The sequence below is a fragment of the Brachyhypopomus gauderio genome, unplaced genomic scaffold (genome assembly GCF_052324685.1).
Source record: "Brachyhypopomus gauderio isolate BG-103 unplaced genomic scaffold, BGAUD_0.2 sc52, whole genome shotgun sequence".
Lineage (NCBI taxonomy): Eukaryota > Metazoa > Chordata > Actinopteri > Gymnotiformes > Hypopomidae > Brachyhypopomus > Brachyhypopomus gauderio.
This window is the reverse complement of record NW_027506877.1, coordinates 268,248-292,812: the sequence shown is the minus strand read 5'-3', so window position 1 is coordinate 292,812 and position 24,565 is coordinate 268,248. Positions and strand designations below refer to the sequence as shown.

General features: G+C 46.6%; 1 protein-coding gene across 9 annotated transcripts in view; it reads right to left on the bottom strand.

The window, feature by feature from the left end:
- Positions 1–24,167, bottom strand: part of LOC143488644 (phosphatidylinositol-binding clathrin assembly protein) — a 42,242-nt gene extending 18,075 nt beyond the window's left edge. For 3 of the 9 annotated variants that reach the window (XM_076987490.1, XM_076987491.1, XM_076987495.1), the window contains exons 1-9: positions 22,636–24,167; positions 13,924–14,066; positions 7,907–7,982; positions 7,078–7,180; positions 6,281–6,374; positions 6,016–6,127; positions 4,914–5,020; positions 3,375–3,416; positions 2,705–2,725 (exon numbers count right to left, since the gene is read on the bottom strand). In XM_076987490.1, coding sequence (XP_076843605.1) covers positions 2,705–2,725; positions 3,375–3,416; positions 4,914–5,020; positions 6,016–6,127; positions 6,281–6,374; positions 7,078–7,180; positions 7,907–7,982; positions 13,924–14,066; positions 22,636–22,765 — 828 coding nt within the window. In that variant the 5' untranslated portion in view covers positions 22,766–24,167. The remainder of the gene's footprint in view (positions 1–2,704; positions 2,726–3,374; positions 3,417–4,913; positions 5,021–6,015; positions 6,128–6,280; positions 6,375–7,077; positions 7,181–7,906; positions 7,983–13,923; positions 14,067–22,635) is intronic. The other 6 variants (XM_076987492.1, XM_076987498.1, XM_076987497.1 and 3 more) reach the window with 4 other exon arrangements.
- Positions 24,168–24,565: the final 398 nt, after the last annotated feature.

The following is a 24,565-nucleotide window of genomic DNA, read 5'->3' as shown; positions in this document are numbered from 1 at the left end:
CTCTAGGGGACGGCAGGGTTTACAGCTGGGTTTAGTCCTCTAGGGGACGGCAGGGTTTACAGCTGGGTTTAGTCCTCTAGGGGACGGCAGGGTTGACAGCTGGGTTTAGTCCTCTAGGGGACGGCAGGGTTGACAGCTGGGTTTAGTCCTCTAGGGGACGGCAGGGTTGACAGCTGGGTTTAGTCCTCTAGGGGACGGCAGGGTTGACAGCTGGGTTTAGTCCTCTAGGGGACGGCAGGGTTTACAGCTGGTTTCGTCCTCTAGGGGACGGCAGGGTTTACAGCTGGGTTTAGTCCTCTAGGGGACGGCAGGGTTTACAGCTGGGTTTAGTCCTCTAGGGGACGGCAGGGTTTACAGCTGGGTTTAGTCCTCTAGGGGACGGCAGGGTTTACAGCTGGGTTTAGTCCTCTAGGGGACGGCAGGGTTTACAGCTGGGTTTAGTCTTCAGGCATGAAAATGGGTCAGGGGTTAAAAAGGTGAGAAGACCAGGGGGCGGGGCATGTGACGTCACGGGGGCGACAGGGCGTTGACGTGACGTCATGGGTATACATCGACGGGGGGGGAGGGGGGGGGCTGTAAGGTGACCTCATGTAAAAAAAATATAATAACGCGTGGCCACAACTTACTAACGCGTGCCAACGAGATAATTAACGTGTGCGAACAAGTATTATTTTATATAAAGCCAGGTTTACCTTCCTTGGGCAGTCAGTTCACGAACATCCCTGGGATCTGCTTGCTTTGCTGTGAAAAAATAAACTTTGTTGCCGCGTGTGAAAGGCGACATTAGTATCTCGTTCCCACGCGTTAATAAGTCGTGGCCACGCGTTATAAATTTTTTTTTACATGATGTCACCTTACGGGCTCCGTAAAATATAGTAAAAGCCATAAAAAAAATTTTTTTGACTGTCATGTCAATGGATACAATGTATGGAGCCAGATCCGTAAACGCGAGAGGCCGCTTTCGCCATTCCAGATGGCTCAGTCAAAACCATTACGTCTTAATGAACCAATACATACATCAGCGGCGAAAATGAGTGTAAAAATACCAGGTTCACGTGTTTTTATTTTCTAACATGGGCTAAAGCACAGGGTAGACTCAAACGACAAGCCTTTACAACTTCATCTTCAACCTTTTCAGCCCTGGCGCGAATGTTATCCTCACATGTCCCTGGATTCACCAGTTACAACTACAGACACACTAGAAAAAAAAATCTTGATTCTTATTTTAACCGTTAACTACACGGGGTTGACGCGAACTTAAATAGGTAGATAGATAGGCCTATTATCACAAGAGTTTGTGGCTATCTGACAGTGTTCAACGCTGTAGCGAACGGCAGTAACTTTGTTTTACCGCAAAATATGAAAACGATTGAAACCGTTAATAACCCAATTAAATCCACTGGGAAATGTATGATCTTGTAAATGTAGTGGTAAATGTACGATCTGGTAAATGTAGTGGTAAATGTACGATCTAGTAAATGTAGTGGTAAATGTACGATGTGGTAAATATTAGGGTTGTCCCGATCCGATATTTGGATCGGATCGGCCGCCGATATAAGCAAAAAAATGCGTATCGGTATCGGATCGGCAGACACGAGAAAATGCCGATCCAGACTACCGATTCAATTTTTTTTTTAAGTCCGATCCGGGTTTTCCAGCGCACCCATTTAGATAATCCATTCCAGTTTTTGCTAGTGAGCATTTTCCAGCACACCTTCAGCACACGAGCATAGTTTCTGCCCCAATTTAGCTCCGTGGCATCTCGGACCGCCGTGTAAATTTGAAGTTATCGGTCAGTTGTGTGGGATTATTGTGGGTACGCTATTTGGCCTATTTGGTTCTGGGCGGAAACTGCGGGCCACTGTCATTGAAATTGCCGATTTCGGAAGTGCTCCGTTTGCTTATTAAGTCAATATGATAATTAATACATATAATCTCCTGACCCCCCCCAAAACAAAAAACTCATCGGATCTACACGATTCACACAGGTCACCCTTTTCAACTTCAAAACGGCGAATTTCGCCGAAAGGTGACAGATTTTCATGCCTGAGTCTTCTTGGGGACTGCAAAGTTTAGAGCTAGGTTTAGTCCTCGTGGGGACAACAGGTTTTAGTCTTCTAGGGGACAGCAGGGTTTACAGCTGGGTTTAGTCCTCTTGGGGACTGCAAAGTTTAGAGCTGGGTTTAGTCCTCGTGGGGACGGCAAAGTTTATAGCTGGGTTTAGTCCTCGTGGGGACGGCAGAGTTTAGTCCTCAGCTCACGGAGACAGATGCACGACGGGCCCCGATGCTCTGGGCTCAAGGCTCAGAAACCACGAGGTTATATGAACGCATCACGCTGTCCCTGTGAGGTGGGCCATGGGGCCACGCCTCCCACTGTGAGGTGGGCCATGGGGCCACGCCTCCCACTGAGGTGGGCCATGGGGCCACGCCTCCCACTGAGGTGGGCCATGGGGCCACGCCTCCTACTAGTTCCTCACTGGTACTAGGGGCAGACAGGGAGACCCTACCCAGCGCACAGGGGCGAGAGCGGGACCCCCACGCTCACATGCGGAGGTCAGGCCATCATGCAAAGTGTGCGGGGGGGAGGGAGGCAGGCGGGGTGGTGGGTTAGCCCAGCTGAGAGAGACGCAGCTCTCAGCTCCGCACGCAGTGGCAGCCCAACACATGCCCAACACAAGCAGTGCACTCAACCCTTCACCTACAATGTAAGATCCACTGGTGGTCTGAAAGGAGGAACAGAGGCCCCATTATAACGTTTGTTCCTTAAAACAACGGCATCTTTGGCACGGTCTGTTTGTACTTTAGTGATGGACACGAAATAAAACAGGAAATACATGTAGAGACAGGGAGACGGAAGCCAGGTTTCCATCCAAACGTTTCGCAAGCGTTAACCTGCTGAAATTTCGTGAAAATGCGCACAAGCCGTGTTTCCATCCACTACTGTTGTGTGAAGACGTCCTGGAGGCCACAGACTGTGACAGCGTAGAAACGAGACGCAGAGAGATTCAGTGGGGTCAGACGCCTCCATACATCACCGTTTAAACGGCCCTTTCCTGACACTCCTAACCCCTTCGTATTTCACTTTTCATATTTTCATTTTCCACCTCATCCTCGTGCAAAACTTTTTGCAATAATTGGTTTATTTATTTCCTAATTTTAGGTTGTTTCAGGTTGTTTATTTATTTGCACATTTTCAAAATTCTCAAAAACGTGGTGGATGGAAAACCCACTAGAGAAAGACAGAGAGGAAGAGAGAGAGAGAGGGAATGAGAGAAAGAGACAGAGAGAGAGATAGAGAGAGAGAGACAGAGGGGTCATTTCTGCAGAGCAAGTGGAGGTGGAGGAGCAGGATGTGATGAGATGTCCACTGACCTGAGTGAGATCTGGGATGTCACCCTGATCAATCCCAACTTGCTGTGTCATAAACAAACAAACAAACAAAACAGGCACACACACAACAGGGGGAGGGGGTAAGAACAGAAACAACATAAAGGGTCAATACTCCATGCAATGGCTGTAAAATGGAAAAACATGAACAGAAACAGGGAGGTGGGATATACGGCAGCTCACTGGGACACTGGGGGGGGGGGGGGGGGGGGGGGGGCATGAATGTAGTGCTGGTGAAGGCCTCACACCACGGGGGGTGGATCAGAGAGGCCAGTGTGTTGGACCAGAAAACACCAAAGCAATTTATAAACACACAAACACACACACACACAGCCCCTCCCACATACACAAATAAATTGATGCATGCACCGCATGGCCCACAGACAGCCCCGACCGTCTCAAAGACGGCAGCGGGACAGGCCCCGACCGTCTCAAAGACAACAGCCCCCACACTGTGAGCATCTCAAACAGAGCCCTAACTGACATTTATACACTCAAACAGCAGTCAGAAAGTAGAGATGGCACCCTTGATTTGTTCTTCATTGCCTTACAGTTGGTGTCTCTTAGTGAAAGTTACTGCCTCAGTCATCACCTGCTTGGTTACAAACAATTCCACAATCAACTTAACCTTATAATTTCAGATATAAATCTCTGTTCTATCCGCTACACAATAGGCAGACAGAGACCACCAGCACAGTGATCCTGTCTTCACTCAACGTCTGCTTAACCCAACAGAAATAATATCTGATAATGTTTACAAGATGGTTATTCTTTGAAGCCAATAAATAAATAAAAACACATCTGTGAACAGTTGAACCCTGAGAAACTCTAAGGTGAGATCCAAGCTGCTCAAATGTGACCTTCACACAGTTCTGAGGAGCTGAAGTGCATCCTGCCTCATTCATGGCAGCGACCAGACCCTCTAGAGACTCCGACTACATGACCTCACAGCAGGTCAAGGCACAGACACTGGTCAAAGGTGGGACGCAGAGGGTGGGGAGTGTGATGGGGGTACAGGGTGGAGCCCAAAAGGCCAAAACTGTCTCGCTCTCTGTTCAACTGGAGTGGATCCATGCGGACAGTCCCACATGCCAGAACGAGTTTGTCTGGTGTCAGACAAGAGTAGCACTAAAACGGGCAGTGGAGGGGGGGGGGAGAGAGAGAGAGAGAGAGACACACACAGAGACAGAGAGAGAGAGAGACAGAGAGAGAGAGAGACAGAGAGAGAGAGAGAGACAGAGAGAGAGAGAGACAGAGAGAGAGAGAGAGACAGAGAGAGAGAGAGACACACACACACACACAGACAGAGAGAGAGACAGAGAGAGAGAGAGAGAGAGACACACACAGAGACAGAGAGAGAGAGAGAGAGACAGAGAGAGAGAGACAGAGAGACAGAGAGAGAGAGAGAGAGACAGAGAGAGAGAGAGAGAGAGAGAGAGAGAGAGAGAGAGAGAGAGACCTAGGACTCTTCTCTCACCAAAACCATTGAACACGTCTGACCCTGGGTGGGGGTGTACACAGTACCTCTGCTACTTTGAGAAACTCCGACAGCTTGGTCATCCTGTACAGGAACTTCTTGTAGATGTCCAAAGCGTCTTTGCACTGGTTCTTCTTCATATCAAAATATTTCTCTGTAGAAGTGGAGAAGAGAGAGAGAGACAAAGTGCTGCCATTAGCTGGACGATCTGAGCAGCAGAAAGATTGTAATTACCACATCAGCGAGCTGTCACAACACACACGCTAGCGTGACGCTCATGCCCGGGCCCAGAAAATAACCGCAGGAGGCAAATTGCTTTCTCAAGGCCAGCAGGAACATCTAGAGCTGACCTCAGCCACTCCACCGTGGAACCATCTCTGGGAATTTGCAGGCACACTTTAAAAATGGCTTGAACTTAACGACTGAGCTATTATGCTAAAAACAGCTTGGAGGAAAAGCAGCGTTGTTCTTGACATTTGAACCACGCCATCACTGATGACGGCGGAGGGGTGGGCAGGGCTAACACAAACACCTTCATCACGTCAGCGAGGACGAGCGAACACAACGAAGAGCTAGAGAAGATGTCTCGTCACACCTTCATTGGCTGTTGGACAGTGACAACAAGTCAGTCCCGCATGCTCGTGGCTCGCTGCCAGAGGGACAATAGGGTGCACTTCTCTGAGAGAGAACAAGGCACACTTTTCAAAGAGTGCATGTAGGGTACACTTACAGAAGGGTGAGAATTTGGCACACTTGTCTGAGAAGGTGAGAACGGGACTGTCTGAAAGCGAGCACGGGGTTTTTGTGGGTGCGAGAACGTCGGAGTCAGACAGAATAGGACACACCGATCAGAAAGTGAGAACCAGACATGTTTCTCAAAGCGACATTAAAACATACTAGGAAAGAAAGAAAATGATACAGAGAGAGGCACATTTATTTGGAACTATGACACACTAGGATGACACTCTCTAGGACGGGCATCGCCGTGGCCACAAAAAGTGGCAGGGCCTGGTGCCAGAAGACCAGAGACAGAGACGGAGAGACAGAAGGAATCAGACACGCTTGCTCGTGTGTGTGTGTGTGTGTGTGTGTGTGTGTGTGTGTGTGTGTGTGTACATAAGCAGACTGAGTCAGAGGACTCCAACCCACCCAGCAGGTTGATGACTCCTTCATTGTAGGCAGCAAACAGACGGATGGAGTCTTTGAAGAGCAGCATGAAGGCAGCGTTGATCACACCGTTGGTAAGTTCATTAGGGTTAGCCTGGACACACACACACACACACACACACACACACGAGTGTGTGTCAGGTTTCAGAAGTCCACACATCAGCACAAAGAGAAACAAGTGGACTGTATTTGAGTGTGCAGACATATAAACACACGCGCAAGCGCCCGAACACACACACATCCGCACCTGGAAGTCCAGCAGAGCGTCCAGCTGGTTCTGAATAATGGGCAGCGTTTTGATCAGCTTCTCAGTGTTCATGGTGCGCATCACTCCATCAACACTGCACAACGCACACACACACACACATATAAACCAACACACACACACAAACACATATATACTCACACACACACACACACACACACACACACACATATATATATATGCAAACAACCCAGCATGTATCCTGGCTGGGCAACACGCCACACAGCTGGGTGGACTGAGCCGTTCGATTGGCTCAGGCCTGCAGGACGGCCCCTCTGGCCTTCATTGATTGGGTGTTTCAGGTGGGGGGGAGTGACGGGACTGGGGAGAACTGGGCTCTCACACTTGAGTTCCTCACTGCAAAACCAACGAGTAAATAACCCCACTGCATTCCTCCAGCTGACAGGAGTCTCCCGGGGCGGTGCTTAACCCATCCCCGCCCAATCACAGCGTTTAAATAATCAGCTACTTGTTCAGCTTTTAAAGGCAACTTCATTAGTGTGTTAACGAGCTGCCTGACTGTACTGCAGCCCACAGAGACACAGAAAGCGCAGACATGCCCGCCAGTGGAAACGCTACTGGGGCCAAATTAATGAACCGAACACAAGAGAAATCAAAGGACGGCTTCTGAGCGCTGTGTGAAAACTGACTATCGGTTTGATCAACACGTATCCGAGCCTGCACTTCATTACGTCCGCAACACTGGCGTGTAACCTATAGATGATCGCCCTTATCTTCTGGGTCTTCCCCCGGAAGTGAACTCTGACATGGTCACTCACCCTCTCTTCATCTTGGTAAAGTCCACGGCCACCAGCCTGTAGGACATAGCCTTCTCGTTCAGGTACCGGCTGTAGCGCCTGATGAAGGTGGACATGTCGTAGCCTGAGACAGAGAGAGACACAGAGAGAGAGACACAGAGAGAGACACAGAGAGAGACACAGAGAGAGACACAGAGAGAGACACAGAGAGAGACACAGAGAGAGACACAGAGAGAGACACAGAGAGAGACACAGAGAGAGACACAGAGACAGAGAGAGAGACAGAGACAGAGAGAGACAGAGAGAGAGACAGAGACAGAGAGAGACAGAGAGAGAGAGAGAGGACAGAGAGAGAGACAGAGACAGAGAGAGACAGAGAGAGAGAGAGAGACAGAGAGAGAGAGAGAGAGACAGAGAGAGAGAGAGAGACAGAGAGAGAGAGAGAGAGACAGACAGAGAGACAGAGACAGAGAGAGAGAGAGACAGAGAGAGAGAGAGAGAGACAGACAGAGAGACAGAGACAGAGAGAGACAGAGAGAGACAGAGACAGACAGAGACAGACAGAGACAGACAGAGACAGAGACAGAGACAGAGAGAGACAGAGACAGAGAGAGAGACAGAGAGAGAGACAGAGAGAGAGACAGAGAGAGAGACAGAGAGAGAGACAGAGAGAGAGACAGAGAGAGAGACAGAGAGAGAGAGACAGAGAGAGAGACAGAGAGAGAGAGACAGAGAGAGAGAGACAGAGAGAGAGAGAGAGCACAAGAGTGTCAGCACAAAGAAGGGCTTTAAGCGTAATCTCCATCATTTCTTACCGCTCTGCTGAAGCCAGATCACGAATCGCACGTACCTTGCAAAGCACCTTTATCGAGGAAGTTGTTGAGGTTGAAGAGAGTGTTTCTGGAGGCCAGATACTGGATGAAGCGCTACAGGCGGAGAGAAGCACACAGACGAGAAGAAGACCGATTACAATCAAAGCATTCCGACCACCGTTCTGTTCCACATGAGCTCCTGCTGACGCTCGAGCTGAACGGCAGCATTACGGGACAGGCAGCGAGAGCGAGAACAATGCTGACTGAGGAGAGCTGCTTGTTTGGAAGTCCAGACGCTTCTCAGCTCACTGGATGTCGTGATGATAAAGGGGAAAATAATGAAATCAGAGACAAAACAAGGCCAAAGGCGCTGGCAGGAGGAGACGCGTGTAAGCTTGCGCAGGGCACAACGCTCGTGTTCTTCTCCCAGTAGTGCTAAATCCAGGCTGCTTATCGTCACCTGTAATGGTCCCGTCCTCGTCTGCTTTATTTAGCAAGCAGCCATTTCTGAAAGTGTCGCTCAGTAAAGCAGAGGCAACACAACCTCCCACCATACACTTCACCCCCCCCCCCCCCCCCCCCCTCCTTTAGTTCATTGCTTAAATAGAAATGTACAAACATTTGGGGTCTTGGAAAGTAGCAGTTTTGTTTATTTATAATCCCAGAGGGGGACAGCGGGGGCAACTGACTTCAGGTTCACTGAAACTTGCTAAAACTTTGTTCCTGAGAAAACTTGGTAGCTTTTTACATGGTAAGGGAATGTAGACTGACCAACTGAAAATCACCTCAGGCTAAGAATGCACGGTTTCCTGAACTCTGCAAAAGTCCAAGAAATCTCAGATGGCTTTGCTAAAACGAAGTGCTAAAAAAGGTCCTTTAAGCTACATGTTTAAACATTAAAGTAATCCAAACTAATTTTTATGAGGACTTAGGTGGCCATGGAGAACCTTTAAAGATGCCACAGAACGGGAAACAATATTTCCTTGGCATAGCTGAATAAGCAAAAACAGGAAGCTAAAACGGGCCTCCTCCAAAAACCCTAGACTGTTATGTAACAGTCTCGACTCATTAAAGTTTACACCCCTAAAATCATGAGCCCATATTCTACCCCAGGCTCAGCTGAAACTATAACAGTTCAGCCGGTATTGAGAAGAACAGCCAGTTATAAGTAGCTGATCCATCCCAGCTATGCAATTTTAGAGACTCTGTCCGTTGATGCCAAGTTTCATAGTGAGGGTCTCAAATTTAGATAATTTACTTTAAGTTGTAGAGACCAAAAGCAAGTAGCTAGTTAGCATAGGAAATGTTAGCTTCTAGAAAGATGCGAGTAAGTATCTAGGTAGACAAAATTAGTAGAATTAGTACAGTCATATTATTTACACAGACGTTTACTGTTATTGTATACCATTTAGGACAACAGCCTGTCTGGTCATATAAATCTACAACACATCTTTATCAATCCAATTCACAAGACTCAAAATATTTCTTGCAACTTGGAATATACCTAGGACCGCAAGTCTGATGACATATCCACTTAATTACTGATTACTTATATCCACTGATTACTTATATCTACTCAGTCAGCCTACTGACGACTTACGTGGGTAAACGATTATTTGACAAGACATCTAGTCAATCTGTTAAAACCAGGTTTGTTTGAGAACTCAAACACCTTTTAATGCAAGCTCTCACACACACACACACACACACACACACACACACACACACACACACACACACACACACACACACTTTTGTAACTTAAAAAGCCCCCCCACCCCTTTTATTAATTTTTTTACTTTTAGCGCTCCGAGACCGTTTTAGCAGAGCTGTCTGAGATTTTTTAGGAGTTTGCAGAGTTCAGGAAACCGTTGCACTCTTAGCTTGAGGTGATTTCAGTTGGTCGGTCTGTATCCCCTTATGGTTATATGGCTGAATTCTCAAATGGTTTTACTTTACTTTGTGTTAAAATGAGCTAGCTAAAGTTACCTAATGCTAGCTAGTAGCTAGCAACCTCCAAAGAATAAGCATAGTTTGCTAGTTAGCATGATGGATCACCTTATTTACACAGAGGTTCCATTTTATTTTCCTGCCTCTCGTTCAAATAAATGGCTTGTATTGTCATATAAATTTAAAATATCCAATTCATCTTTGTTAATGACTGTCAGGTATCTAAATTTCATCAACAAGACATAACTCGAAGCCATTTTAAATTCTTTTGGTTGTTTAGAGATATCCAATCTTGGCCTATAGCTACCCAACATTAGCTCATCTACCAATGAAGTGCAAACAACAGTCATTTGTCAAGACATCTAGTATTTGAGCACAGAAATATCTCCCCAACGCAGGCTCACACACATATGGTGGTTCATGGTTAGTTAGTGATTGATTCTGAGCTATTGATTGTGCGAGCCATTTATGTGGTGCCATAAACCAGCCAATCAGAGCAGAGCTTCTCAACGAGCCCCCCTAAAGAAATAAAAAGAAGCTGCATCCGGGTATTTCACCCAGTCCAAAGACCCAAACCGTCTCTTACAGACAGAGAATACATAAAAAATACTTAATAAATACATTCTATGGCACGTTTAAGATCCGTGTGAATCTGAGCCAAGTTCCACTTCAACTTTTACAGGAGGTTCCTGTACTTGGTCAGGCGGGAAAGGCTGTGTCACAACAAGGAAGCAGGCAGCTGCTGATTCTGGAGAAAAATCCTGCCAACTCAGGCCAAACCAAGAGGCCCAGGTTGCCAATCAACTGTGTGCCGAAAAGCTTAACGAGGTCCTACTGGACAAAGGCACATTACTAAATTTGTTCCAGAGTAAACAGTGCACGCCACACACAGGCATGACCTGCGGCTGCAGTGAAACACACCTGTAGCTACAGTAGGGCTCACTGTATATTCTTGGTGCGGTAGCTAAATCAAGGCATGTTATTCAGAGACGAAACTGCCAACTAGGCAAATGCTGATCTGGGATCTGAAGTGCACATGAAGCTGGAGGTGTGGATCAGCACTAGCCACGGCTCAGGCCTGACCCTGGGTCAGTGGGGTGATGAAGCGTGGCCGAGCACGTGTGCGCTTCTGCAAAGGGGTGGCGGGTGCACTCGTGTCTCTCGGGTTCTTAGGTTTCTATGGATACAACCCAGGCAACTAGCATGGTGATAAATAAAAACAGCAGAAAAGTCAGGGGCGTGAAAAGGAGACCATTTATTCTTGGGGGAATCAATTTGTTCTGGATTTGTGGCATATTTTCTTGCATGTGGCTATTTTCAGGCAGAAAATGCACAGTAGCCTATATGCCCACATGAGATATGAGACAAAGTAACGGAATCAGTCTTTGTGAATAATGAACTGAAAAGGCCAATTCATTTCTCCCCGGCACTCTCTCTCGGCAAAGCCCACGCCACGCAGGAAAACCCACGTTTAAGACAACACAAAACAGTTTGGACTGCCATGGTTCATAAACTAAAGCACCATTACCAGATGAAGGGCCAGATTTACCCTACTGGACATAGCCATACATTAAAATGACAACAGCACACCCTTCCTCTTACAGTGGGTTCAACACAGCCTGGCTGTGGTCTGCTGTGAAGTGCAAAGGCCCTGGCAGAAAAGCACAATATATCAGCGATCCACCGTCACTGGTGATGATCCACTGTCACTGGTTTGTTACTGGTAATAATCCACGGTCACTGGTTTGCCCCTCACATGTATGGCACATGAGATCCCTCTCCTCTGCTCTCCCATATTGATTCACAGGCAGCAAGCACTTCTCAACTCACTTATGACATTTCTGCTCAAGGAGGTAAATGAAAGACGAGATGGAGGGAGGGAGAGAGAGAGAGAGAGAGAGAGAGAGAGAGAGAGAGAGAAAGAGAAAGAGAGAAAGAGAGAAAGAGAGAAAGAGAGAGAGAGAGAGAGAAAGAGAGAAAGAGAGAGAGAGAAAGAGAGAGAGAGAAAGAGAGAGAGAGAAAGAGAGAGAGAAAGAGAGAGAGAGAAAGAGACACACACACACCCCCATGCTCTGTGTGTGTGTGTGTATCACAAAGATAATTACTACACTGACTAGCTTGTATCACTCAAAGCCTGCAGCCATTGTGTGAACAGAGGAACACCAGCATTGTGAGCAGATACGCTGCCTGAATGCTTCAGAGATCCAGACTCATTTGCATGAGCAGAGCCCACATTCTGACAACCAGCCAAAGTACAACACTCAGTGTAAACAAACCAGCATCAGTTTGAAATGGTTCTATTGTGCCAATATGACAGAAGGTCCGTGTATGTGTGGGGTCTATTAAAATGCAGCCACAGCCTGAGTTAAAAGCTAATAAGGAACCCTGAAGACCCGTTTCCCCATTGATGTACATGTATGTTGTTTATCATCTGCAGCAAGTCTCATTAACGAGTGCTATCAGGAGGCAGTTATTTATCTTCGCAACACAAACATTTTATCTGAGCTCCCGGCACAAGCCAGACCCCCCCCCCACACACACACCTACAACTGATAGGCAGGGAAGACTATCTGTCTCTAATCCACATGCCAATACAAAAACCCCACCACCCACCCCAACACCCTCCTTACTCTATCTTGCCCCGACATTTCCCTGTCCCTGTATCTACATGCAGCTCAGCCCAGCTCATCTGCCAAGGCCAACGGCCCACAGCACCAGGAGGGCTGAGGGAGTCCCAGCCCGAGTCCCAGCGTGAGGGGACACGACTAGTCAACGCCACAGTCCCACTACCTGCCAATGCAAACACCACACTGTCCTACCGGAGTCTAGACCTCAGTTGGCCCAGCCCCAAACTCACTCTCTCTCTCACACACACACACACACACAATGTCATCACAAAAGCAAACTCTACATTCATTATCTGGGCCACTGGCAGAACTGACTCAGACACCCACCCCCCCCAACACACCCACCCCCCCCCAACACACACACACACACACACACACACACACACACACACACACACACACACACACACACACACACACACACACACACACACACACACACACACACTTTCTCATTCACGTGTCCTTAAGATCAGCACATTATCAGCACGGCCTCTCTGGTCGGTGGCGTGTCAAACTGCAGACGTCCTCCAAACGTCCCTGGAGTTTTACACACTGTGCTACTTTAAGCCAAATACAAGCAGCTGGATCAAGCAGGAGAAGAAACGGGAAGCAGACTGCAGGATCTGACAGGAACGCTGAAGGTGCAGAACTGGACACAGGTCACTCGCTTCTCTGGTGGAATCACACACTTCAAACTCCACATTTACATTCTATTAAGGTCCGCATTGTAATTAAGCCTTGTCGACAACTAAAGAATTAGTCCAATATAGTCCAGCCTTGGGTTTAATGTGGCTTTAGAAATAAGCCTACAAGCTTTTGTCAGAACAGCTTATCCAGTGTGATTTAGACCAGGCAATCAGCAAAAAGACAAAGTGCTTTATAAAAACTAAAAAAGTGGACATACACAACCTGAAAGCATTAACAACCATTTAATAATCTCAGTGTAGCTTGATCTAATGCAAACAGAGCAAGTTCAAAGTACAACATCACACTAGGAGCAACAACCTTGTCTAACAGTAAAACCCACCACAAGTTAAAAGTATCCACAAATGTAAAATAGCAGTAACACAAGCCTAGTCAGTTTTAAATGTATAAAAGAGCTGATTTTTAAACCAATGAGAAACATTCTTTAAGCCAGCAAGTGGTCAGAGTAGTGAGTCATCAGAAGCCTGGTGTGTACAACTGATTTGACATAATAACCCATTACTTACTTACAGCAGATCCTCAACACTAAATGTGCAGGTAAACAGGCCTCCTTCCCAAACAACCAACCAGAGGTGCATAGTGCACACTGCTCGTGTGTGTGAACGGGCAAGAGGCTGTGGTTGTATTCATTTAGTTTCTCTACATACCGTACACCCATTTGTAATTACATTAATACCCATAATGTAATTAGGGTAGATAGAGAGACCACAGCAAATATGTACATCTCCCCACTGAAGTTTCCAATATTAAGAGGTGTGTGTGTGTCTTACCTCATTGCCGTACATCATGAGGTGGTGTGTGGTGATGAGGGCCTTGAACACCACCACCCAGCTGCTGTTGGCTGTGCGCTCAAACAGCGTGTCGGCCAGCTGAGGCACGTTGACGTTCATCTCATTGGTGCAGTGGATCAGGTCTGCAACACACACACACACACACACACACACACACACACACACACACACGGGGACACGTCCTTAGCATCTCACACACTCCTTTAATAACATGCCTCTCACATCCAAACTACTCCTCAAACACACTGAATATTTCATCTCACACACACCCTGAATCGTACACAGCCAAATTACGTGACAGACACATGCTTCATTGCTGCGGTTACATTTATCAACCACTTCAGACATCTGTATTCACACATCTGCAAAAAGGTCCTTCCGTTATTTATAAGCAGCCAAGCTCCTCCATCATATGCAAATTATCAAATCATAGGACCACTACAAATATTTCTCTCAAAGGATTGTGAAACAAATAACCCATTGAAGCACTCATGCATGCATCATCGCATCCTGCCTGCATTCCAATATGCACATTCTAACATTCCAATATGCACATTCTAACATTCCAATATGCACATTCCAATATGCACATTTAAATATGCACATTTAAATATGCACATTCCAACATTCCAATATGCACATTTAAATATGCACATTCCAACATTCCAATATGCACATTTAAATATGCACATTCCAACATTCCAATATGCACATTCCAACATTCCAATATGCACATTTAAATATGCACATTTAAATATGCACATTCCAACATTCCAATATGCACATTTAAATATGCACATTCCAACATTCCAATATGCACATTTAAATATGCACATTCCAACATTTCAATATGCACATTCAAATATGCACATTCCAACATTTCAATATGCACATTCAAATATGCACATTCCAACATTCCAATATGCACATTCCAATATGCACATTCAAATATGCACATTCAAATATGCACATTCAAATATGCACATTCAAATATGCACATTCTAACATTCCAATATGCACATTCTAACATTCCAACATGCACATTCCAACACTCAAAATATGCACATTCTAACACTTAAATATGCACATTCTAACATTCGAACACGCACATTCGGCAGCATGTTTCTCCAGTGAACTCAGATAGGTAACCTCGCACAAATTAACTAATGGGATATGAAACTGCTGGAGGAACACACAGCCACAAGCCAGCAGGTGCTGTGAAAGATGGACTGTGTGAATCGTGGAGGGGCTGTGCGCCTGCCTGCGAGGCTAGCCGGCCGCCTGCGAGGCACCCCCCCTCCTGGAGAGACGCTGTAGAACCCAGTTTAGTGGGCCCCCTGCTCATCCTCACCTAAAACATAACGCCAACCAATTACCGAGTCCTGCACGATTTCGGGCCACGGCGTGAGAACCAGGACGTGCTTCCCCGACGCCCGCAGACGGTTGAGGCCTCCCTGGGGGGCACCGGCTCAACGCCCCCTCACCTGTTTCCCGGAGAAGTACCTCGGCAGTCTTGCGTACACGTGCGCAAAGTGAGGGTGCTCATCAGCGGAGGTCCACTGGGCCCGTCCATTATTTAAATGAGGCTACTAGACCAGCGCCGCTGCCAGTCGCAGACATGAGTGATCACTGATCACAGCGCTACGTGTGCTAGCGTGCAAAAATGAAAAGCGCACCAGCCGAGGACGCTCAATCATGGCGAGACAACGCATTAGTGTTGACTGAAGACACAGCTGGCTGACGAGGTCTGGTAATGATGTACGCGGCGCATTACTGTATCCGAACGCACAAGTTCATAGGTATGTGGAGAATGATGAGACTGTTGCGTTTATTTGTATTTATATTCCCTTTTATTAAATCATGCAGCAGGTTATTAAATCACGCAGCCTACTCAGGAGTGTGAGGGAGGAAGATGCTTCCATGTAACAATGTTTTATTTATAATGTGGTTTCCCCATTTCAATCCGGCTCTCTCTGCTACTGCAGTAACCCACCTCCACCCCCCACCACACCACCACCACGCTTTCTCTGACAGCATGAAGGAGTCAGAGCTGATTGGTTCCTTGGGGAGTGAGAGGAAGCGGGGCTTCAAAGTAAAAAGGATGTGCTGACTTAATAAGAAGAAGTAGAACACATTTGAGAGAGAGAGAGAGAGAGAGAAAGAGAGAGAGAAAGAGAGAGAGAAAGAGAACTCCGTGTCGTGTACTACAGCCCAGATTGGAGCATTGTAGGCAGTCTGTAGCAGTGTCCATGCATGGCTGATATCACCCTCCCTTCAGATATGCCTCCTCCTTCCAGGCCAAAGCCTGAGACACTGCGCAAATACACACACACACAGAGACACACACACACACACACACACACGCTCCACCATCCTCTCACTCACAGCAGTCTTCTGCCAGGGGCAGCATGATGTCAGAAGGTCGTCATGACTTCACGCGGCCAGGGTCCGACCCGCGAGATCACCGCTGCACCCATATGCTCCACAGGGTCCGCGGCGAGTAGGGGGCTCACAGCCCCATTGTTAGGCCAGACCCAGCGGGTTTCCAGACCCGTCGGTACCGGGCTGCTCCTGATACCGGCCACAGCAAACAAAGCAAGCTCTGCCGCAGAATTTTTTCCATTGTGTGGTACAGTCTGCGTTTCACGCTGCTCTGCTGTTCTAAGGCCAGCACTGCCCCCTTTTTGAAAAGCTAAGTAAAGGGTCTGAAATAAAAGAGCTGATCCCAGGTCAGCAGTGAAAGGTCAGTCCTGCTCAGAGCTCCCTGTCCGCCTTAGAAAGTGACACTGCGTGTCCAAAAGAGATAGGACAGGATTAGCTGCAAGAGGACAGTGGTTATGGGACACGGCCAACTGCTCTAAATCCATAGGCTGGTTCAATATTAGGGTTTAGAAAATATTTACTGTTGAAATAAAGACAAACAAAAGATGTCCAGGATGAGCAAACGCTGAAGGAACTGCATGGTGTTGTACTAGCGGGGCTGGGAGACGAGCGAGCAGAGCAGGTCGGCTTCTACGCTAATGCAGGGGAACATTTCAGCACTCTGTGTGCTGGGTGTCAAATATGACATGACACTGACATCAGTATTTGCAGACATGCTGGAAATATTTCATCAGCCCAGAATTGGGATGCATTCATACCGATTTGATTGGCTACGTTTAAAGGCTGAATAGCACATTTGAGGGGTGGTGGTGTTCCCGAGCTAAAGGACACCGCACCTCTGTGGAGCTTTTCATATAAATATTCTTTTAGCACGTTTAGCAACACTGTTCAAATTTGAATTAAATTTAAATGTTCACCATTATGATACGGTTTGATACCTAAATATTAGTCGTCGTTCACGATCCCGTCTTAATTGGAGCGAGTCATTCTCTTCACTGCCTTGTGACCACTGGGTCACAAAACGTGCATTAAAATACATGTGATTCAGGAAAAGACAAAGCAAAGCTCACTTTACTGAAATATGTCGGAGCAGTGTGTGAAATTATAGTTAAGCACCACAGACTGACAGGTTTCAGCTGTATATGATCTAGTGAAAGAACAGGAAGTCTGTCAAAGAGCCAGTGGTGCAGGGCCTCCAAGAGTGTGTGTGTGTGTGTGTACGTACTAAACTGACCAGGTGCCTTGACGGTCTCCACCTGGTCCAGCTGTTGGGCCACAGCTCCACTACCACCACTGACCTCTGGAATCACAACATCTAAGAGAGCCAATTGCCTCCCATCACAGCTAGTAATTACTGACCCCAGGTCAGCCCTATCTGGCCTGAGACAGGTCACACCCCCACAGAACATACAGAGCCAGCTTCCGGCAGCCAAATCACAACCAGAAAGAAAATGGGGGAATTTACCATTTCCGTTTAATTAAACACACCACCAATCCAGTGAATTTCTCCCCAACACAGGTCCTGCTCTTCCTTTATTATTAGAGATGCCACACCATTAACCCAACACTAAAGCTACATCCACACTGGAGGCTAAAGTGGCCCAAACCCAACTTTCCTCTTCACATGAGACATAGCAAAAATAAAGAAATAAAATAAACACACTGAGTCGGACATTTTAGGTAACGGTAGGGGATACTTTCATATGTGGTACCTATGCACATCAGATACTCTGCAACAGACCGAAACTGAACAGCCAGATTGGACTTTTATGTCTATGTAACTGAACGTTCATAATTGTGCTGTCGGGAAGGAAAGATGAGAGTGAGCAAACAGACCTCATATAACTCCACAGAGACCCGTTACTAAAATCTGGCCCAGTTTCACCTCCTCACTCATGATGATCCGTTTCCGAATTTCCAGCCAGCCCCCACTGCAGATTAACACGAGCGCTAACTTTAGGCTAGTGGCCGGTGCTGTTGACTCCATTTTGACTGTTGACCTCTGGATGATCACGGCACAGATTTGGTCCATTTTCACCGGCAGTGTGAACAGAGCTTAACACACGTCCTTTACAGAGACTATAGCATTCGTCAGGGCTGGGGACAAATCACAGAACGCAAAGAGAAAACCCAACAGAAGACGAAAAGAAATAAAACAGAACTGAGGACAGGGAGAGTCTCTTCTGTGGGTCTGTGGGACTATAGACAGCAGGAGAGATGCCAGACCTGACAGGGTGTCTGGTTGTGCTAGAAGACAAAAACAAAGGCCCTTTACCTTCATATCAACCATATGAAGACAGAGGACATGTTTGAGTTGAATGACTGCAGCAGGGCTAAGAAGCCGCCTGCCTCCATAAGTTTGTTGGGGGGGGTGAGTGTGCCAAAGACAACTTTGTGTTCTCAGCGCCATGAGAATAACCCTGGAACCACAGACATCTTAAAATAGCTGGAGTCCTCCTTTTGATGGTTTGTTTGCCGTCTCCCTCTCCTCCTCCTCTGTGAATAGGGAGCAGGAGTTTGGCCAGGAGACGGCAGTGACTAGCTGATCCGACATCAGTCTTGAAGTTGCTTTTGTAAAGGGCAAGCTGAAGATTTAAGCTAGTAGGTGGCCCCAGCGAGAGGACTGCGAATATGATGACGAAGGCATTTTTGTGAAAGGCCAGACTGAGATTCCTGCACAGTGAGCTCAGTGACGTGGCTCTGCGGGACACCGCATCCATTCCCCAAACCCCGTTCCCACATCCATCTCCCTCCTTCTCCACCACGGCCTCTCCACATCCACCTCCCTCCTTCTCCACCACGGCCTCTCCACATCCACCTCCCTCCTTCTCCACCACGGCCTCTCCACATCCACCTCCCTCCTTCTCCACCACGGCCTCTCCACATCCACCTCCCTCCTTCTCCACCACGGCCTCTCCACATCCACCTCCCTCCTTCTCCACCACGGCCTCTCCACATCCACCTCCCTCCTTCTCCACCACGGCCTCTCCACATCCACCTCCCTCCTTCTCCACCACGGCCTCTCCACATCCACCTCCCTCCTTCTCCACCACGGCCTCTCCACATCCACCTCCCTCCTTCTCCACCACGGCCTCTCCACATCCACCTCCCTCCTTCTCCACCACGGCCTCTCCACATCCACCTCCCTCCTTCTCCACCACGGCCTCTCCACATCCACCTCCCTCCTTCTCCACCACGGCCTCTCCACATCCACCTCCCTCCTTCTCCACCACGGCCTCTCCACATCCACCTCCCTCCTTCTCCACCACGGCCTCTCCACATCCACCTCCCTCCTTCTCCACCACGGCCTCTCCACATCCACCTCCCTCCTTCTCCACCACGGCCTCTCCACATCCACCTCCCTCCTTCTCCACCACGGCCTCTCCACATCCATCTCCCTCCTTCGTCTCCAGACACTTCCCACAGCTGCCTACATACAAGTGAAACCGTGAACAAAGATGAGGACGTAAAACTAAGCGGTGTGTGTGTGCTGGGAAGACACCCCAATTGTTTAACTGGGAAATAGTTATTGTTTGCAAATACAAATGCCTTCGTCGATAAACTGAGGCATTCAAGGTCAGCCAACTATAAATTACAACCAACTGCTTGTAAAATATTTCATCAGGTCTAAGCTGTTGGAAACATGTCAACGTGTGAAATGATCTGGGCTTTATGATCCCATCCCCGTCCGTTCCTTCATACGTGGTCTTCCCACGTCCACGTTGCCTCCTCAGAAGATTCCCTGAGCCTTCAGACGTACTACAGATCCACAGCAGCCCAGATCCTGCACCATATCACTTCCGTTACTGCATGACCTTCACTCCTGACTTTTAAAACCAAACTCGCATGTATTATTTGCTATTTCGTCACACATGAATCAAAGTTATAGTATGTGATCTCCAGATGCTTGCATGTTTGTGGTGTGAAGTCTTTCATCTGGCCGGCCATCTAAATAGCTAAATAAGTATGAAGGTGGCATCTCATCCCAGCTTTGAAATCTTGGGGATTCCACATTAGTAATGTCATACTTCAACATCAAGTATGTCTGATGTATTTGGTCTTATCAGCTTGTTAGTTACCTAGTGTACTCTGTAATTATAACAGAACTGTAAGATTCAAGCCCTTTCAAGATTTTGTCCAGACAGGCAATGATGTTGTAGAACAGATTCAGGACTGCAGGGTTATGATGCAAGTACACTCACTCACTGTCTGAAATGTAACTAACACAGCAAACGTGCCCCGTTTCAGACACACAGGTCATTCCCCACCAAAACCATAATATATTAATGACATACATTCCACATCACGTCTGTCTTCAATAGTCACCTTTAGTTGTGCTGCTGTTGGTAACAAAATCTCACTGTCCCGTCACTGACGACGCCGATTTGTGAATCACACCAATTAAATGTTCAAATTATGCTGGCCTTTTATAACAGTAATTCAGCTATAATTACATGTCCATTTGCTTTTAATAAAGCATGTGCATATCCATTAAGGATTTTTTCACACTGATAATTTAGATGCTGACTAGTCATTGCAAACGCGTAAAAGGGCATAGGGTATCCCAACAGTGTTCAAATACGCACACTTCTATTAAAAAAAAACACAAAAAACTGAGATTTGTGTTCTACCCACAGTCCAATTCCATTTTATACTGATCTGAGAGCAGTTTATTGGTCCGTGGCATAATGGTAAAGGTTGTGATCTGTGTAAAGACAGCTGGTCCTGGATCAGCTATAGCCAACTCTGCACTTGACAGAGGCCAGAGTTCAACATCTGTTTGTTGACTCTTTGAAAATCTCAGCACTGTTCAAACAGGAAAGCAAGAGCACAATGTGACAAAAAGGCAAAGGCTGACCTTCCTGATGAGCCAGCAGAAACCATCTCTGAGATTTGAGAGATCTATTGAGCCCTGTATGAGACAGTCAGCAAGCCGGCCTGCTGAGAACGAGACCAGATTACATTGAACTTCATCAGGTTCATGTCAAGCTGTTATGTCCTGTGACAATTTAATTTTAAAATAAAACTGTATTCGGGGCGGAACATGACGCTTTGACATGTATATAATTGCAATGCAAATAAACGTACTGAAGCATCAATGAAAATTAAATAAAAGTGAAAATACAAACTTAAAAACCACCAAAGCTACTTCACAGGAGTGCTCATGGCAGTTAAAATGAAGACTTTCTACAAATTTATTATTAGACAACCAAATTTCTTCAGAGTTACACAAGAGGACAAATCGAGAATTCAAGATAAATTAACACTTTAGCATAAGAAAGCCCTGTGGGTACATTTCGTAAACTAGCTCAGATACCTTTGAAGCAGCAGATTTCAGTATTAATCAAGTCAGGAAGCAATAGTCAGGGTATGACAACACTATTTGGCAACAAGGGTTCGTCAATGTCACAATCCACCAAAGGCCATTAAATTAGCAGAACAGCACAACCAGGCCGTTACACCACAAATCAGTTGACCGAAAAAAGGAAACGACCCTCAGATTAACTTACACATGACAGCCCCGTCTTGCTTCTAACCAAGCTAATGACACACAAGGGCCACCTAATGTCATCACAACAGCTTACTACTCAGTCCAGAGGATGGGTGCATCCATCATCAATGGATGGCCAATGTTACAAACAGGTGGTGCACACGGTTCACCTCCCCGTGAAGCTCTGGTGTTGGAGTATGAAGAATTAAACAGAGTATGAAGCCATGTGTGGCCCTGCAGTTTGGAGTATGCGTTTGATAAAGGAAGTCTTGATTCACCTGTGTGGTGAATAACGTGTCTCTCATGATCTTCTCATGATTTCTTTGTTAACATTGCTGCGATACATTTTGATGCAACTTATGCAGACAAGTGGTATTAAAATATCGTGACAAATAGTCATTATATTAGAGACGGTAGACTCCAGAGGTATTTGTATTCATCTAATTAAAAGATTTCCAAATGGTAACATTAAAATACCGAGGTTAACCACACTGGGAAATGATAAAATGTCCACGCACATAAGCCAGGCAGTTACAAAAGCCACATTGTGTTGTGAAAAGGCTCGTCGCACAGACATCAAACAGGTGAACAGATTACCGTCGCCAGGGTCAATAAAATTATTAATAACACACAGACATCTCAGATTAGTTATTTATACGCAACAGACATTTTACAAGCCACGCAAGTACATTTGATGGTGAGGGTTTCAATGGGGGCATCAGTTTTTCAAGCTTTGGGAAGGGAGCAGTTGCAGGGCATTTGGTTCTGGAGATGCTGTGAAACAACACAATACTGTGGTACTGGTACAATATACTCACAGTCCAGATGTTTCTTTTTGGGTCCGCTCACTTCGTGTGTGGTGGCTTTGCAGACCGCTTTGCTGATGGCAGACCCAGTCATGCTGTGCTGAGCCGCTGCGATCCGATCCGTGATGGACTGTCCTGACATTTTATGTCCCTCCACGTCTTCAAGCCACGACGATGAACTAATTACGACTGGACTGAAACACTTCCAGCAACCTATTGAGCTCGCTGGGCAACTAATAGATGCTGATTTATATATAAAAATATCTGATCAGTTGAAGTGACCGACTTACAAAACGTAATTTGCTAGCTAGTGAGCAGGCACCCAGTTACACCTGTATGTGTGCGTAACCTTGACTGGTGTTTCGTAACAAAAAAATATATTATAGCTAGCTAGCTATTACAAGTATTGACAGAATTGGTTATGTTGCAACCCTTAAGACTGAGTAAGGTCTAGCTCCTGTTAGCTAATATAACCATAACAGCACTGGGTCCATGTACAAGTCCTACTGATGCAGTCTGAGCATATAGAAGCAGTACTAAATGACATAGCTAGAGTCCCTCAACCCAGATCTGGAGATGCTGAGAGCTAAATATTAAATAACCACGAACACCAGGAGAAGAAAATGACTATTAGAGCCAGTTAAACACATCAGTTGCTCTACTAATAATTATATTTATCTCCCTGTGAACGGTGGCTCCCTGCGCGCTTGCTGCTTGGCCAAAGACTGCATAGACATCAGCTACCGAACCCGACCAGCACCAGAAACGGGAAAGATGGTTTTTAACGTAGTATGAGCTCGATTTAAACACAATTTAGACACTTTTAGTAGCAGGAGTAAAGCAGCTACGAGAGGTTAGTTCGCGTTAGCGGCTGCTGCTTTGCAAATGACGAACTGAACTTCAGAGAAGTTATACTGTAATGTGGACGGACGGGTTCACTAGCCAGCCAGCTGGGTTTAGGAAAATGGGTCTAGGAACTGTGAACTAAACTGGTCTGCGGGTTATTTATCCGAACTAAACTGGTCTGCGGGTTATTTATCCGAACTAAACTCGCTTTTATCCAGCTCACTGCCCAAATGTCACGACTGTGCCCTGTTGAAGCTGCACCTCTAGTTCGGCTAGCCGACGTCGACGCTGGGTAGGAAGTTATAGTCGCCGTCACCAACTGTGACTCAGTGACATCCGTGGCATCGTTAAAAGAAACGAAAAAAACAGCGACTTTTAACTTCCAGACTCTTCAGACGCGGAGTTATAAAAATCAAAAGTGTCGAGCTCGCCAAGTTGGGACTAGGACCAGCCAGCTAACCGAGCTAGCTAGCTAGCCTGCGCGTCGGACAGCCTCGAAATGCTCTAACAAGATAACGTCTCGTACGACTCGGATAACATTTCTACTGACTGTGGCGACAAGACACAAATATTATATAATTTTTTTTCCGCTTCAGACCAGTAATTGGCGAAAATCACGGCAGAAAGTGCGTTAGTCCGCCGCCCCCTCCTGCGCCGCTGTATTGTCGCGGGTTCGTTATTCCGGTTCCTTAAGAATGTATTGGCGAGCGATTCTACACAAAATGGCTGCGCGGAGATCACGTGGCCGCAGAGAGACGATTGATTGGACAGACCTAAAAAAAGTGTGTAGACATGTTAAAGTGCACTGGACGCCTAATGTGTTCTCTAAGACTAAGTCAACGTCATGTCAAAGCCATAATTTTATTTTTGATGTAAATTGTGGCGAGTGATTATTTGGGGAGTTCTTCTTTTACAGTCTGGTGGTATGTGACTTTTCCGTCCACCTAACGGTAAACGGGACGGAGTCTATTGTACAATTTCTGGTATCACTGTAAGAGATGGCATAGACTATCAGATGTGTCCAGAATGGAAAATGCATTACATCCACAAATGCTGAAAAATAAAGAGTAAAGAATTCTAGATTTATAGGAAATAT